The sequence below is a fragment of the Agelaius tricolor genome, unplaced genomic scaffold, assembly GCF_023055355.1.
Source record: "Agelaius tricolor isolate 1412-34295 unplaced genomic scaffold, bAgeTri1.0.p SCAF_25, whole genome shotgun sequence".
NCBI lineage: Eukaryota > Metazoa > Chordata > Aves > Passeriformes > Icteridae > Agelaius > Agelaius tricolor.
This window is the reverse complement of record NW_027269285.1, coordinates 10,311,361-10,329,084: the sequence shown is the minus strand read 5'-3', so window position 1 is coordinate 10,329,084 and position 17,724 is coordinate 10,311,361. Positions and strand designations below refer to the sequence as shown.

Genomic DNA, 17,724 nt, shown 5'->3' with positions numbered 1-17,724 from the left:
GTTGCTGTGCCCCAAATGCCCAGCAGCCCCTTTGCTCAGCAAGCTGCAGCAGCAGCTCAGGGTTTTGTGCTTCCCTGTTTTCCCAGAGACCTGCAGCAGACACCAGCTGGGGGTGCTCCCTCAGCAGCTCCAGGGCTCAGCAGCTCTTTGAGGAATATTTTGTGTTCATTTTTAGCACCAGGGGGTGGCTGGACACTTGTGGCACCAGTCTGACCTCCCAGGGAAACTGGGAAGCCCCCAGTGCTCGTTCACCTGCTCATCCCACCCATGAGCCAGGGGCATCCCTGCCTCCCCATGCCCACATCCCTGCTCCTCCCTGGCAGTGCCAGTGCAGGAAGGGGCATTGATCCTGCCAGGGCTGCTCCAGACAGGGTTTGGAGCCAGGAACCAGGAGATGCTCTTGGCTTCCAAGACACAGCCTGCAGGGAGGCCAGAGCCCCAGCAGCAGCCTTGGACCTGCAGAAATCCCTCCTGGAGCCTGTGGAGCTTTCCCAGAAGTGCAGGGAGTGATCCCTGTGCAGGATGTGTCCCTGGACATGCTCACCTCGTGGCACCTCATGGTTTCCCAAAGATTCACCAAGCTGTGAGGTGCCAGGATTTACACCAAAATTAACATGTCAGATCCAAGAAAACCTGATCATTTCTGGGCAGAAATCAAAGGAACCATCAAAGCTCTTTAAGGAGAAGGTTTAAGAGGAAGGGAATTCCTTCTGTGAGCCACCAACCTCCAATCCTTTACCTTTAAACTTTCCAGCACTGGGAAAACAAACAGCCCCAGCTCCTGGGGAGCTCTGGGAGGGATCAGTGTCCATGGGCTGGGAACCTGAGCTGGGCTGGGAGTGACACGGGAATAAACCTGAGGCACTCACAGTGTCACAGACATCTTTTATGAAAAATCCTTTCCTAAGGATTTTTTTCCTCCTGAGAAGCTGAGAGGCCTCAGGAACAAAATGTAACCAATGGTTATCTGCTGCTGTGGAATGCAACAGGTGCATCTGGGATTGGGCTCATGTGCTTGTTTCTAATTAATGGCCAATCACAGTCAGCTGGCTTGGACTCTGTCTGAGCCACAAACCTTTGTTATCATTCCTTCTTTTTCTATTCTTAGCCAGCCTTCTGAAGAAATCCTTTCTTCTATTCTTTTAGTATAGTTTTAATGTAATATATATCATAAAATAATAAATCAGCCTTCTGAAACATGGAGTCAGATCCTTGTCTCTTCCCTCATCCTGGGACCCCTGTGAACATGGTCACACTCACAGTGCTGACTGCCATCAATAATCTGTCTGCAGCCAGGCTCCACCTGCAGAGCAGTGTCAGGACATCCCCTCACGCTGGGTAAACACTCAGAGGGGTGATAAACACCACAGTCCAGGTTTAATTCTTAGAACCATACTAGAAAGGCCGTGGGAACAGCAGGAATCCCTGCCCAGCCTGCAGCTGGTGGAGCCTCTCCCTCAAAGCCGCTGTTTGGGGCTGTTTTAATGGAAGGGTCAGGAAGTAGTTTAGTGAAAAATGCCAGCTTTGGGCATTGGAGATGAGGGTTTGAATCCTTTCTTCCTGAGATAGGATGGTGGGGTAACTCTAAGAAGGGGTTTAGTCTTCAATCTTTGGCTTACAAGACCAATGTTTTTATAAACTATTAGAGTTCATTAGAGTTTGAGTAGTTTATTCTCTAGGGCGGCCACAAGGGGGAATAAACTAGGATGATTGTGAAGCAGGATTGTGGGAGCTCTGCTGGGACTGACACCTGGGGGACAGGGCTGAGCTTAGGGACAGGAACTGCTCCAGAATTCAGGTTTTAAGCAGCAGGGGCCCTCGAGGGCAGGCTGTACCTCCAGGGGCAGGTTCCAGGCGATGTAGACGTGCCACTTGTAGTCGTCCATCCAGACCTCGGCCACGCGCAGCGCGTTGCGCTTGGTGTAGAAGCCGATGTTGTTGTTGTAGGGCTTCTTCTTGCGCTCGATGTGCGCCACCCTGGAGCAGGGCAGCACCTCCATGCTGCCCCCACACAGCCACACCTGCAACACAGCCACCACAGCCCTCAGCACGGGCAGCACACAGCTGTCCTGCTTTAGGGCAAATCTGGGAGAAAACCTCCAAAAGGGAGCCCCTGCAGAAAGCAAACCCACACAGCCCCTCCCCCAGGAAGGATTCCTCGGAGACAAAGGGAAAGAACCTCTTAATATTTAACAGGCACAGCACCCCCATCACACAAAATGAACAATACCAGATGACAACATGTCAGAACCCAGGACATTCCTCTGGCTGCCCTGGAGGACTTGAGACCCTGCCAGGGAGCTCAGAAACCTTGGCACAGAGCCTGAGACCCCTGTGCCTTTGACCTTGACCCATGGAAAACAATGACCAACCTTTATATGAAGAATTACAAGTCAAGACAGTTTAAGTAGAATAATAGTTAGTTTATCACAGTGTGAAAAAGAGATCTTTGGAGTTTTTAGAATAGGGGTTCAGGAGGCAAGATGGAGGAATCTGGGTGTGTCCAGTTGTCACTGTAGGACACGAAAAAACACAAGCACACACCGCTGTATTCAAGGTGAAGGAAAAAAGAAGTTTATGTTCTGACTCTAGCATTTACAGTTTTCTAAAAGTGACAGTGGATTGGAGGGTGACAGTGCCACCTCTCCAACGACACTGGTCAAACCAACAGTTTATCAACTTTCTCTTCTTCCATAAAGGAATGCAAAACAATGAGTTATTTACAGAAAGTGTGTGAGAAAGTTCAGTACAAGAATATCAACATCAGAAAGCTTAGAAAATCTTAAAAAACCGAGGTGACATCCAGTCTTTCTCCTTCTTCTTGGCCTCCATCTTCTGCTGTGATGGTGGCACTTTTAGATTGGTTTAGAGTAGAAGCTCACTGTCTAACATAGGTGATAGGTATTGGGAAGTTATGGTAAATAATGTACACATAGTTTTTAGTATAAAAAGATAACACCATCCCAAGAACAGCCACTGTGCCACAACCCAACCTTCCAGAGAGACCTGAGGTGGGTCAGAGAAAGAATGGTATAGATAAAAAATTATAAACAACGTAGAGAACAAGAACAAAATAATCCTGACTCCTTCTTTGAAGGCCAGGCTGGGAAAAAGAAGCTTGTATGTATCTCAGAGTCACTGTGGCCAGCAGAGATTCTGCAAACAACACTCTGTCACCACTCTGAAAAAGATGACAAATTCAGAAAGTCTCTCTGGGGGTGCTCGCTCTGTTCTCAGTCCCTCCTGTGCTGGGGCAGCTGCTGCAGCCACAAGGGGCAAACTCTCGGTGTTCCCAGGTCCCAGTGCGGAGCAGGTTCGAGTGGTTCCAAAAAAGGGAAAGGAGAAACAGTCCAGGGAAAATTTGGACTGCTCAGCTAAACTAACTAATGAGCAGGAGCAAGAGCAAAGCAGAAGCAAGAGCAAAGCAAAAAGCAAAAGCAGCACCATGCACTGCCCTGTGTGTGTGTCCTGCCAGCCGTGGGGGAGCAGGCTGAGAACAAAACTGTGAAAAGTACAGATGATATGGCTCCACACAGATATTTACTGTAGGTATTATGTTGTATTGGTTAGTAGTGCTGTATGAACATTTTAGTAGCATGGTAAATGGAGTTTTGTAGTTAAAAGGTAACTTTTGTAGTTAAAATAGGGACTATGTATGTGGGATATTTTTTTAAGAAAGGAGTGAGGTACTTGCACCAGATAGCAGCCACAGGACACTTGAATCTTTCAGACAAAGAGAATTCATTGCTCCATTATCAGAAGAAATGAACTTTGTCCTGCCTTGCTCAGCACTGAAGATGCAGTCAGGACTCAGAGGAAGAAGCTGACACTGCCCAGCCAGAATCCTGTGTTTGAATGGAATTTCTGCATCATGGATGAGGTGTATGAATATGCAACAGGCTGTTGCTTTTAAGGGTTAATCCTCTGTTAATATGGGTCCTATTTTAGGCTTATTTTGCCCAGAAAAAGGTACCCAGACTGTCTGTAACTCTTTGTTTCTATTGTCTCGTATTGTCCTAATCTCAATTGTTCAAATTATTATTACTCTAATTATATTACTATTTTTATAATAATTTTATTACTATTAAACTTTTAAAATTTTAAAAACAAGTGATTGGCATTTTTCACAAAAACAAAACACAACTTCACTCCTCAGAGCCAGTCTTGAAGGCACAGAACATAATAAACAGAACACACAAATGGGGATACAAGCATCACAACGTCACCCTAGGACACCAGGGCAGGGAGAGAAAGGAGTTCTGAGCTCTCCATGTTATCCCCTGTCTCATCCTGGCAGCACAGCCCACAGCCAGGTGTGGCTTCTGCCCAGCACTGACACACACAGGGGCATTTGTGGGGTTGCAACTGCAGGATCTTTATGTCCCTTCCAAACCAAACCACCCTTGGATTAACCTGTGCCCAAAGCTTTAGAGGGATCAGGTCTCTGCTCATCTGGTGAAGGATCCAGTGCTGCATTTCCCCCCAAATAAAAAGCATCAGTGACTGGAATAGCTCAAACAATTCCAGATCCCCTCCTGCAGAAGGGATGAGTCAGTGAAACATATGGCAGGGACAGATTTCTCCCACTTGAAAATGTTTGTTCATTATTGTTCTTTCACGTGCTGCTTCAAATTCCCTTAAATCACAGGTTACAAGTTAATAAAATCCTGTAAGATCCTCTTTTGATCTCCCACACAGGGGATTTGCAGGAAGACTTGCCATACCTGCCTGTTTGTCACCAGCAATAAGTTATTTACCTTCCAGACAGGACTGCAGGCCCTGGGCAGTCCCTCCAAAGCCACATTCCAAGCAGGCTGCTCTGTATGATCATTCTGCACAATTACTGGAACACCCAGCTGTCACAGACATCTTTTATGGAAAATCCCTTTCCTTAGGATCTTTCCTCCTGAGAAGCTGAGAGGCCTCAGGAACAAAATGTAACCAATGGTTATCTGCTGCTGTGGAATGCAACAGGTGCATCTGGGATTGGTCTCATGTGGTTGTTTCTAATTAATGGCCAATCACAGTCCAGCTGGCTCAGACTCTCTGTCCAAGCCAGAGCCTTTGTTGTTATTCTTTCCTATTCTACTCTCAGCTAGCCTTCTGATGAAACCTTTTCTTCTATTCTTTTAGTATAGTTTTAATGTAATATATATCATAAAATAATAAATCAGCCTTGTGAAACATGAGGGAAGAGTCAGATCCTCATCTCTTCCCTCATCCTGGAACCCCTGTGAACACGGTCACACCCAGCGTTTCTGGGATCCCTTCCAGGCTCACCACCTCTCCTCCCACCTGTGGGCCCTAATTCTCATGGAGCCTGCTGGATTCCCCCTTCCAGGAGTCCCCAGCCTGGAGCAGTGCCCGGTGTCACCTGCCAGGGGTGGCTTTGGCCCCTCCAGGGTGGGCACAAGGCACAGCAGAGATGTAGGAATGTGCTCCTTGTTGGTGGAGTGACCAAACTATCCTTTGTCTCCTTAAAAAGGAAAAAAAGCCCAGAAGTTTCTCTCCTCAATTAGGTAAAAAGATACCTCAAATTTAAGTTTGAGGTGAAGTCCCCCAGGTCTTATGAAGTGTCTTTTATTTATTTGGACAGGAGCCAAAAAGCCCTGTCTAAGCAATTTACTAGAAAAAGAAGAGAACATTAAACTCATCCCTTTTGTGAGATGTTTTACCAGGAGCAAGAACCTCTTGCACCTGCCTCGAGTTTTCTCTGTAAAGTTTTGGGTTTTTGCCTTTTATTAAAACTTTTCTGTTTCCAACACTACCACAGAAGCCATCCTGCTGATTTTATGCCTTCCAAGGTAGCTGAGCTATTTTGGGTGTGATATAAATCTCCAAAAGCTTATGAGACCTGGCTGGAGGAGACCCTTAGATCACAGAGAGGGGTGGCACAGCCAGGGGACACCTTCCCGTGGGATACCCCTGCTCCTCAGGCTGCTCCCTCCTGGATTGCTGCACAACAAAAAACCTGAGTGTGAAAAATGCCTATTTTATGATTGGCTTTTTGCAAATATTCAAATGAATATTGTATGTGTTATGTTAGAAAGTGATGCTGTATTAATTCTCTTAAGTAGTGTGTTAAATATAGTTTTAGGTTATAACATAATGTTAAAATAGAAACTATGCTATGTAAGATGTTTTTATAAAGAAAGGACTCACACTGAGATAGCAGCCACAGGACACCTGAATCTTTCAGAGAAAGAGAATTTATTCCTCCCTTATCAGAAAAAATGAACTTCTTCCTGCCTGCTCAGCCCTAAAGACACCTCAGGATTCAGAGGAAGAAGCTGACAGTGCCCAGCCAGAATCCTGTGTTTGAATGGAATTTCTGCATCATGTATGAGATATATGAATATGCAACAGGCTGTTGCTTTTAAGGGTTAATCCTTTGTTAATGTGGGTCCTTTTTCAGGCTTATTTTGCCCAGAAAAAGGTACCTGGACTGTCCATAACTCTTTGTTTTTATTGTCTCATATTGTCCTAATCCAAATTGTTCAAATTATTATTATTGCTATTTTTATAACCATCTTATTATCATTAAACTTTTAAAATTTAAAAAAAACAAATTGCTGTTTTTCACACCGAGCCTGTTGTATCAGCTGCTGCACAAACGTGCAGAAAAGATCCCATTGTACCCCTGCTCTGTCATTTGACCTCTCAGAACACTTTAAAGACAATTTCATGCCCCAGAGAGGGTTCAGAGCTGGTCTCTCAGACAGGGACCTGCCTGTGCCTCCCCTTCTCCCACCCCAGCCAACTCAACAAGGTCCACTCAAGGTTTGCCACAGGCAAAGCAAATCAGAGCTGAACAAGGCAACCCCACAGAAAAACAGATATATTTTTAAAGGAATATTCCTAAGGCAGAAACTGCCTGTGTTTCTTGCCTGCTCAGTTCTTTAATTTCTCAACATCTTGGTGGAACAGAGGAAGGAGCTCTGCCCTTAGGTGCTCCCAAGGCTTCTGGGCTCAACCACTACACTGAATAAATCTTCCAGTCCAGAGTGATTCCCCAGCATCTCTTGGTTTTGCACTTTTTGGGATTTGTTAGGTTTTGTCCTGATTTAAAATCAGAATAATTCTTTTGAAACTACTAAAATAATAATTAATGTGATTTTCCAGCAGCCCACCCTGATTCACACCATTGCACTGTTACCCTTCTGAGCTTCAGTTAAATAATTCATGTCAGCTTCCTCACATTTCAGGAAAATCTGTACAATCCACCTGGAAATTCCCACATTGGGATAACCTGGGTGAGGCAGAGAGCTGGGCACTGAGCAAAGGGCACATCCACAGCCTGGTCCAGAGAGATCAATACAAACTTAATTCAGGAATTATCCAAGGAAAGACCATGCATCTACCTCCTAAACAGAGCCTGAACTGTCACTATAAATTTTTAAAACTCTTGTTTTTATAAAGTATTTATAAATATTTCTACTGGGAACAACAGAAGCAGAGAGAGCTGTGACCCAGGAATGTGGGAACCCAGCACATCCCTCTGGCTGTCCTGAGCAGCCCAGACCCTGCCAGGGGGCTCAGAGACCCTGGCACAGAGCCCAGAACACCTGTGGGTTTGATTATGACCCCTGGAGCAAATTACCAACCTTAGATGAAGATCTGCAAGCCACAAGAGTTTAGGTAGAAAAATAGTGAAGTTATCACGAGGTGGAAAAGTAGATTTTGGGGTTTCTGATATGGGAGTTCAGGGGGCAAGATGGAGGGAACTGGGTGTGTCCAGCCTTTCTCCTTCTTCTTCTTCTTGGCCTCCATCTTCTGCTGTGATGGTGGTACTGTTGGATTGGTTTAGAGTAGAAGCTCACTGTCTAACATAGGTGATAGGTATTGGGAAGTTATGGTAAATATTGTACAGGTAGTTTTTAGTATAAAGACATAACCCTGCCCTGGGGCAGGCAGAGTGCCTGGAACTGTCCTGCTGGATGGACCTCAGTGGGGCAGGAGAAAGAATTTTATAGATAAGAAACAATGAACAACCTTGAGACCGAGAAATGAAGAGCCCTGACTGCTTCTTCAAGGGCCAGGCTGGGAAAAGAGACTTTTTAACCTTTCTCAGGATCACTCTGACCAGCCAGAGACCCTGACGCAGGAATGGCCAAGTCACACTGGAATCTGTCCCAGGATCAGGAGCTGTTTGTTCCCACGTGGCCCCACAGGGAATTTCTGCCCCCAAATGCAGGTGAAGAGAGGGAGCTGAGCCCGAGTGAATGCCCCATGGCTCTGGAGCTGTGCCTGCCCCACAAGCTCAGAGCGAGGCCTCAGCCCTTAAACAGCTCAAGGGCACAGAATTCCTTCTCCTGCTGCCACAGGCCACAGCCAGAAGGGCCCAGTGCATGCCAAGCCCCCAGCAGGAGGGCAGGCACTGCCCTGATGGGCCAGCCCTGACTTCACCCCGGGGCACCCAGCCTGGGGCAGGAGGGTCCTTGGGGACATTTGTGTCCCAGCTGAGCAGCCTCTGATCCCAGCAAAGCCCTTTAACACACAGAGCACCTTCCTGCTAAGGAATGCCACTGGATTTGTTATGGATACACATTATAACATTGGCTTTTTGCAAATGGGAAAATGGATTCTCTATGTGTGATGTTAAAGTAACTTTGTTATGAAGATACAGTTTTTATTTCTGTTGTTAATTAAGCTTAGACATGGTAGAGCAATAGCTGATATCAGTGTGCTTGTGTTAAAATGCCTGCTGGGATGGAATAACAGCCCATGAACACAGGGTGAGGAACACAGGATGAGGACACCTGGACAGATCTGCCCACCAGCAGCACTCACTGTGCAAAGGCAGCGTGGGCTGAGGCCACAGCTGAAGGTGATGACAAAAAAGGACTAAAACTACAACCAAGGAATGTGCACTCTGTAAAAAGGTGGAACTGAGGAGGAGCCAGGCTAAACAGTTCTTGGAATATGGAAACTAGTTTGGGGAAAAGTTTACTATGCATAAGGGTCTGTGAAATGCAATGAGGTGATGCAGTTAAAAGGTATTTAAGGGGTATCCATGAAGAAAACTGTGTGCTCTTGGCTGAGTGCCAAGATGCACCTGGCCATAATAACCTTTGCTCTATGGTCCTTGTCTCCCATTGTCCTTTATTAAACCTTTTACATTTCCACAGGAGAGTGAACATGTTTTTCACAGATTTTTCATGGAGTCCCAGAATCCCAGAATGGGTTGGGTTGGAAGGAAGCTCAAAGCCCATCCAGTGCCACCCCTGCCATGGCAGGGACACCTCCCACTGTCCCAGGCTGCTCCCAATGTCCAGCCTGGCCTTGGGCACTGCCAGGGATGCAGGGGCAGCCCCAGCTGCTCTGGGCACCCTGTGCCAGGGCCTGCCCACCCTCCCAGGGAACAATTCCTGATTCCCAATATCCCATCCATCCCTGCCCTCTGGCAGTGGGAGCCATTCCCTGTGTCCTGTCCCTCCACCCCTTGTCCCCAGTCCCTCTCACACAAAGCCATGCTCAGAGGCTCAGGGCACAGTAACTCAGCTGGTTCAATATGATGAGCAAGGCTCCAGTTTTCCCTGTTGTCTGACATTCCCATTCCCACACAACAATTAAATTGCCACTCATTCATGAAGTGATACAGAACTAAAAATAGACCCAGTCCTCTCAGAAAATGAGGGAGAGTCAAAAACATCTCCATCAATCCACACACAGGAGGAATCAAACCATGGGAAATGCTGGGATTTATAAATAACCAGGTAACACCACACTCTAGTGAAGGAATCCCAGAGAAACAAACAGAAAACAAATCCATCACCCAGAGATCTTTGATGTGTTTTGCAGAAAGCTGCTAGGGAATACACTTGTAATTCTTTTCCAAGGAAAATGTGACAGTGCTAAGGATTCAGCATGGAAAGCAGTGATTTATCATGGGGAGGGAAATGTCCAAGCACAGCTGACACTGCATTGCTAAATCTGCTTCCCAGGAGCTCTGGCACATGAGAGAAGGAGCCTCAGGGGGACCTTCTTGTTTTCTACCTGAAAGGAGTTTTGTCTTTGGTTACAAGATATGGTTTGGGGCTGTGTGTTCTGTCCCCATGTGTCAGAGCTGGGGCAGTTCTCTGCTGTTCTTGGGGCAGTTTTTTCTTGATCTCTCCCCCAGCCAATCCTCCCTGCAGGAGATCTCTGCTGTCCATGGCCACTGAGTGTCCCTGCAGGGCTGATCCAATTCCAGCATCCCATGGGGAGATGCTGCATTGCCCAGGGCAGGAGCCAAGCATTCCTACCTGGATCCAATGTGAGCCTGGCACAGCCCAGCAGCCTTTGCCCAGTGCATTGCCAGAGGAGCAGCTTCTGCTGCCCTGCATGGCCAGAGGGAGCCCAGGCCCATCTGCAGCAGCCCTGGAGCTGCAGAGGAAAACTCCCCCCTTGTGCAGGATCCCTGCTCCAGCAGAGCCACAGCTGGCACTGCAGGAGGGCTGAGCCCCCATGGGATGGGGCTGTGCCACCCCCTGACACACAGGGGACAGGGACTGCTCTCACTCTGCCAGTGGAGTTTTTGTTTTTGTTGGGGTTTTTTGTTTGTTTGTTTGTACTATTGCATTTGTATTTTTAATTTTCCTAATAAAGAACTGTTATTCCTACTCCCCTATCTTTGCCTGAGGGCCCCTTAATTTCAAAATTATAATAATTCAGAGGGAGGGGGTTTACATTTTCCATTTCAAGGGAGGCTCCTGCCTTCCTTAGCAGACACCTGGCTGTTCAAACCCAGACAAGTTTTGAGGCAGGTGGGGGTTGGTCTCTTCTCCCAGCTGACAAGAAGGAAGGGCTTCAGCTTGTGCCAGGGGAGGCTGAGGGTGGACATTGGGAAAATTCCTTCCCTGAAAGGGTTGTCAGAACAGGCTGCCCAGGGCACTGGTGGAATCACCATATCTGAAGTCAGTGCTCTTGAAAATGCTCCAAACCCAGGTGGAGGTGGCACTTGGGGACAGGCTCAGTGGTGGCCGTGGCAGTGCTGGGGAATGGTTGGACTCAGAGGCCTTCTCCAAATCCCTGTTTCCCTGTGGGAGGCAAGCTTTGCTTCCCACGAGGTGTCCTTGAGGCAGGCTGAGCTCCAGGGCTGGGATGAGCCAGCTTTGGTGCCAGTCACCCTCTGGCAGCACAGACAGGGCTGCTGTGGGTGTGAGACAGAGTTTGTGACACAGGTGGGAGCTCAGAGCCTGCCAGGGCCAGCCCAGCTGGACAGGGCTCAGCAGAGATGGATGCCCAGGGGGCTCCCAGCAGCACCAGCAGCTCCTGTGCCAGCTGCCAGGGCCCAGCTGCAAAGGGAAAATTGCATTTCCAGTGCTCTGGCAGAGCTGGGGGTGCCCACCTGGAGAGGAGAAGGCTCTGCAGAGACCTTAAAGCTCCTCCCAGGGCATGATGAGGCTCCAGGAGAGCTGAAGAGGGACTGGGGACAAGGGATGGAGGGACAGGACACAGGGAATGGCATAAAAACCACAGAGGGAAGGCATGGACGGGATATTGGGCAGGAATTCCTGGCTGTGAGGGTGGGGAGGCCCAGAGAACAGTGGGGACAGTGACCACCCTGGGTGCTGGCCATGGTGCCCTGGCTGGAGCATGGTGTGACACCCATGAGGAGCCATGGCAGCTCCCATGAAGCCCCTGCCTTTATGTGCTCAGAGCTTGGCCAAATTTTAACTATTCAGACTGAAATCCACCCTGGACCAGCTCGAGCTCTGCAGTTAATGCAAAGAGACAGCATCTAATGGTGTCAGGACATGTCTGCAAGGGAAACTTTGAATCTCTCAATGCATTGTGACAGAAGGAAATGGGGGAAAACTCTTCCCTAACTTTCATTCCACCCACTCCAGGATTTTCAGCTAATAACTTCATTTCTAAGGTGATTAGCAACCCCCTGCCTTAATTAGCCATAGATTTCCCATTTAGCAGCTTTGCCTTATCTTTGCTCCCCTCTCTTCTTTGAAAAGTAACTTCCAAAGTTAGGGGGAAGACACAATTACAGGGCAGCTGGAATAATTCAGAATGTACCAGCACAAAGGGCTGAACAATCAAACCCAGAAACAGCAGAAAAGGCAAAGAAAGAATAATTTCTCCTGTGAAGTTCTGAGAGACTTTATCTCTCCAAATTATTGCTTTGGTGGGAACAAACAATATGCACAGCCACATTCCCACATTCCCATCCCTCCTGTTCCCACCTGGGCCATGCCCATCCCACATCCCCACAGGACCCCAGGGGAGGAGGGCCCCAAGCCAAGCTCCTGCTGCCAGGAATGGGATGGAGAAGCTGCTCCCCAAACCTCTGTGCTCCCTTTGTTTCCCTGGCACAAGGAATGCAGCAGTGGGACACCCCTGTCCCAACCCCAGCTTTGGGAGAAAAACACCTCCCAGCATGTCACTGTCACATTTTCTGAAAACTTCCTTTGCCAGGATTTCTTCTCCTGGGAAGCTGAGAAGCCTCAGAGAAGAATGAAAACAATAATTATCTGATTTGCTTCTCCTGTGTTTGCTGCTCTGAAATGTGGTTTGGACATTGTTTACCAACAAGTGCATGTTGGTTGGTTTCATGTGAATTGTTTTTACTTAATGACCAATCACAGCCAGCTGTGTCAAGGCTCTGAGCAGTCAGAATTTTTCATGATCATTCTTGTTAAGCCTTCTGTCTGTATCCTTCTCTTTCTTTAGTATAGTTTTAGTATCTGAGTTTATTTAGTATATACAGTATATATAGTATATATAGTTTATTTAGTATTTAGTATATTTATGCCTCCTGAGCCCCCATCTGGCTGAGAGCACATCCCTGCAGAGCACAGAACTCCAGAGAGGTTTGGAGCTGTCGTGGAACAATTATAATTAATATAATGTAATGTAATGTAATGTAATATAATATAATATAATATAATATAATATAATATAATAATATATCAGCCTTCTGAGAACATGGAGTCAGATTCCTCATCTCTCACCTCATCCTGGGGACCCTCACAAACACCTCCCATCACCAGCTGGTGGGTGACAATCCCATTCCATAACCCTCACGCCCAGCAGGCTGGCTGCTTTTGGCATTTTCATGGATATATTTACACAGAGATGGGTGTTGGATCCTAAATCATCCCAAATCCCGGGCTCTGGGAGTGCCACTGGCTCCTGTGACCACCCCAGCAGAGCTTCAGCAGTGGGGTCACTTGAAGGGGAGCTGGGAAATCACACACAGAGGGGAACAAGGGGAGGGAGATCAGCTGCCTTTGGGAACTCTGGAGCCTTTGGGATCCCTGGAACTCTTGATCTCTGCAGCGGATGAGCGCTCCAGGAAGAGGAAAATGTGGATTTTCACAGATCACATCATGCCTGGGGGTGTGGGGTTGGTCTCTGCCACCTCTGAGGCTCAGCAAGGTCACACCAAGCCCCACACCCAGAGCCAGAGGATGCAGAAACATTTCCAAGTCCAGGAACCAAACCCTGTGGCACATCCCTGGCAGAGGCAGCAGCCCTGGATGGACCCACCCGAGCATCCTGCTGGAAATCCCTGCCCAGCTCCACCCTGAACAACTGGGGAATTCTCCTGGACACCTGCAGGGAGAACCCAAGGAGACTCCATGTCCTGTACTTGGAACAGGAGAGGGAATTTCACTGCTGCACCTGTAGATTTCTTTCCTCTGTCCTGAGACCACAGAAAATCTTTCAGGGAGGATCAGAAGCAGCCAGATCAGGCCCAGTATCCATGGGCCATCTCCCTAAAATAAGAGTTTCAAATGGACTGCCCATCCCAGCCCACATCCATTCCAGCAGAGAATGGAACTTGGAGGACAGGGTTAGAACACATTTTAAAAACTTAATTATTTTTCTTCTTTGGCTCTCCTTTTCCCCTGTTTTATCCTCATGGATGATATGCTTTGGACAGGTTCCTGTCTGTCTTGTGTCAGACCAAGAACAGAAATGTCCAAATTGTCCAGTGTCCCAATGTCCAACCTTTCCTAAATTAATTCCTTTTGCAATGGCAACTAAAAATGCCAGAGGAGAGTGGAATCAGAGGCACTCCACAACCCCTAACTGCAGCAGAAATGGGTAATAACCACTGTTCATCCTCAGGCAACATGAACAGTTGAACATCTGACACATTGAGAGGTCAGAATGAAGCAGGATTCCCATCCATGCAGAACAGGGATTCTCCAGGAGGAGCATTCCCACCCACTGCAGGGACTTTGCTCACCCTGCAGGCTTTTCCAAGGAAAAATCTCTGCTGTGCTTCTCCAACAAATGCAGCCCAACCTGCTCTAACCAGGCATCAGTGCTGGCTGCAAAAGGGATTGATCTGACCTCATCACCTGATAAGGTCCATCAGAAGATTGGTGGGAGCTGCATTTCAAAGATGGCAATCCCAAAGCCCAGCATATTTTTATTGCCTGTCAGGACTCCTTAAAGGTTATCTCTCACTCTGGGCAGTGTCTGTGCTGCTCAGCTCTCCCCATTCAGCTCCTCTGGCAGAACTTTATTGGAAGTCTTTGATCAGTAAAAGTAGAGGCTGAGCTTTAAAAGCCTCCAGCTTGCCACCAACCTTTGTTCTGAGACCTCAGGCACAGTTCAGGAGCTTGTGTGACCAAAAGGAATTTGGTAAGATCCATCAGAAGCTTGGTGGGAAGCTGCATTTCCAAGATGGCAATCCCAAAGCCCAGCATCCTTTTACTGCCTGTCAGGATTCCTTAAGGATCCTCTGGAATGATAAGTGCCCACATCCCCTTGGCTGGGAAAACTGCAGGAAAGCTGCATTTCACTGCCCTGAGCACCAGGAGTGATACCTGAATTTCTGCAGCCACAGCACCCACAGCCACTGCAGCTTTGTCATTTTAGTGCTCCCAGAAGTCAATTTTTTAAAAAAGAGGAGCAGAGTATTTTTAAATCTCAGCTCTCCTCTCGGGTTTGGTGTTGCTGAAATGGCTCCCAAGGTATTAAAGTCTCTTTTTTCCCAGCCCCACGACTGAAGAAGAAGTTGAGATTCCTCAGTTCTGCTTTTCAAGGCTGTTTATTTTCTCTTATCTGTTCCATTCTTTCTCTGCCCTGCTGAGATCTGTCCAGCAGGTCGGGTTGTGGCACAGCCCCTGCCCTTGGGGTGCTGTTGGCTTTTTATACTGAGAACTGTGTGTGCTTTATTTACAATAATTTCCCAATACTCATGTTAGACAGTCTGTCTCTACTCTAAACCAATCCAGAAGTGTCACCATCTGTTCCAGATTGCAATGCAAGATGTTTTCTATTCCCATCTGTAGGGCAGATTACCTTTGTCAAGTGGGCAGTTTGCCTTATCTCTCTCTCTGAGTGACCACATTCACACCTCCCTTGGGAGGGGACATCTGCTGATAACAGCCATTGAATGTCCCTGCATGGCTGATAAGAACTACAGCATCCCATTGGGAGATGTGAGCCCAGGGGGAGGAGCCAAGCATTCCTACCTGGATATAATCTGGAGATTCTGGAACACCAGCACAGCTTCTGCACTGGATTCCCCAGAGGAACAGCAGCTGCCTCTTCTTCCCCTGGATCTTCAGAGGAAGAGACTGCACCTTTCTCCAGGATCCCTGCTCCAGCAGAACCAGCCCTGACACTGCAGGAGGGCTGAGCCACAATTCCAATGGTTCTGCTGCCAACAGCCTGACCCACAGGGTGTCAGGTTGGGTTCTGACTCTGGCAGTGTTGTTCTACTGTACTGCATTGTTTATTTTATCCTTTTTTTTTTTTCCTCCCCTAGTAAAGAACTGTTATTTCCTGCTCCCATATTTTTTGCCTGAGAGCCTCTTAATGTAAAATTTATAACAATTCAGAGGGGTGGGGAGGGTTTACATTTTCCATTTCAGGGGAGACTCCTGCCTTCCTTAGCAGACTCCTGTCTTTCCAAACCAAGACACCATCACAGCAGAAGATGGAGGACAAGAAGAAGAAGGAGAAGGACAGGACATGCCCAGATGCCTCCATCTTGCCTCTTGAACCCCCATTCTAAATCCCCAAAATTCTACTTTTTCACCCTGTGACAAATTCACTATCACTCTACTCAAACTCTTGTGCTTGTAAATCCTCACACAAAGTTGGTAATTGTTTCCAAGGGCTAAAATCAAAGGCCCAGGTGTTTGTGACTCTGTGCCAAGGTCTCTGAGCCCCTGCCAGGGTCTGGAGTCCTCCAGGGCAGTCAGAGCAATGTCCTGGGTCCTGACACTCTCCCAGCTGCACTGCCAGGCTCTGCTGGAGCCCAGCTCTGCCTCCTGAGCCCCCATCTGGCTGGGAGCACATCCCTGCAGAGCACAGAGCTCCAGAGAGGTTTGGAGCTATCGTGGAACAAATCTGGCTCTTCCTAATGAGTTTAGAGCTGAAATTCCTCAGTGCTCTGATGTTATCTGTTCAGCCTTGGCAGCGTGACAAGGACCTGATTATGTTGTAATAGCATAATGCAAAGATTATTACAGACTCATAAAAGACAAGTGCCTCCAAACCAGCATCCCCAGTACCTGGAGGCTCTGAGAAGGAGCTGAACATGCTGGGCTTTGTGCACTCCCAGCACAGAAATTACCTGCAGGATCTGACCCTGATCTGCTTGGAGGTTGCTCTTTTTTATTATTTTATTGCCAGTAATGTACAAAAAGCATGTTGATCTCATTTTCCTATTACCATTTCTGTCAGAACTGTAAAAATAAACCAGCATAAATAGCTCCCCAGGATTTTGATCTATTTTTCATGCACAAAGAGCCTTTGGAGGAAACCATGTACAGCTGGTTCTTCAGCCTAACAGATTCCATGTAGGGAGTGGCAGGAGCAGGGGGAAGGTGCCAGGGAGCACTGGAACCATGAGAGGTGGTTCTGGAATGGAATTATTGATGTAGAGAGAGGCAGCTGAGGGATGAAGCAGCTGCTGAGCTGACAGGACCCAGTTCCATGGAGCTGCTTCAGCCTTTGTGACTCCAGCACATCCCCACTGCTCTGTGAGCTGTAATTCAGGTATTCCACCATTCCTGATGGGGATGTGCTGGGAGGGAGCAAAGCTCCACCATGGGTGTTCCTGCATGGATTGGCTCTGACTCTGCCCATCCTGCTGCAAAAATGCTCAAGGAATTTGTCAAAGAGCAGCTCCAGAGTTAGAGCAGGAAAATGCAGAGGGGGGGACAGAGGCAGGGTCTGGGTGTGGGGACTGGGTGATGTGGCTGAGCAGGGACACATGGGGACACACAGGGACATGCAGGGACACACATGAGGTATTTTACTCCTTGTTTGTGCTCAAAGCCACATTTATGATGTTTCCTAAGCTTGTCCCACCCCCCTGCCATGGCAGGGACACCTCCCACTGTCCCAGGCTGCTCCCAGCCCTGTCCAGCCTGGCCTTGGGCACTGCCAGGGATGCAGGGGCAGCCCCAGCTGCTCTGGGCACCTGTGCCAGGGCCTGCCCACCCTGCCAGGGAACAATTCCTGATTCCCAATATCCCATCCACCCCTGCCCTCTGTCAGTGGGAGCCATTCCCTGTGCCCTGTCCCTCCATCCCTTGTCCCCAGTCCCTCTCCAGCTCTCCTGGAGCCCCTTCAGGCCCTGGAGGGTTGCAACAAGTTCATCCCAAAGCTTCTCCTGTCCAGGTGAGCATTCCCAGCTGTGCCAGCCTTTCCTCCCAGCAGAGCTGCTCCATCCCTCTGCTCATCCTGGAGCCTCCCCTGGGCTCCTCCAGCAGCTCCAGTCCTTGCTGTGGCAGAGCCCTGGCCCCTGTGACTCCCATT

At 48.2% G+C, this 17,724-nt stretch overlaps 1 protein-coding gene across 2 annotated transcripts in view; it reads right to left on the bottom strand.

Annotated features, from left to right (window-relative positions):
• Positions 1 to 17,724, bottom strand: part of GALNT17 (polypeptide N-acetylgalactosaminyltransferase 17) — a 257,661-nt gene that overhangs the window by 16,566 nt on the left and 223,371 nt on the right. For both annotated transcript variants that reach the window (XM_071448253.1, XM_071448252.1), the window contains exon 7: positions 1,836 to 2,021. In XM_071448253.1, coding sequence (XP_071304354.1) covers positions 1,836 to 2,021 — 186 coding nt within the window. The remainder of the gene's footprint in view (positions 1 to 1,835; positions 2,022 to 17,724) is intronic.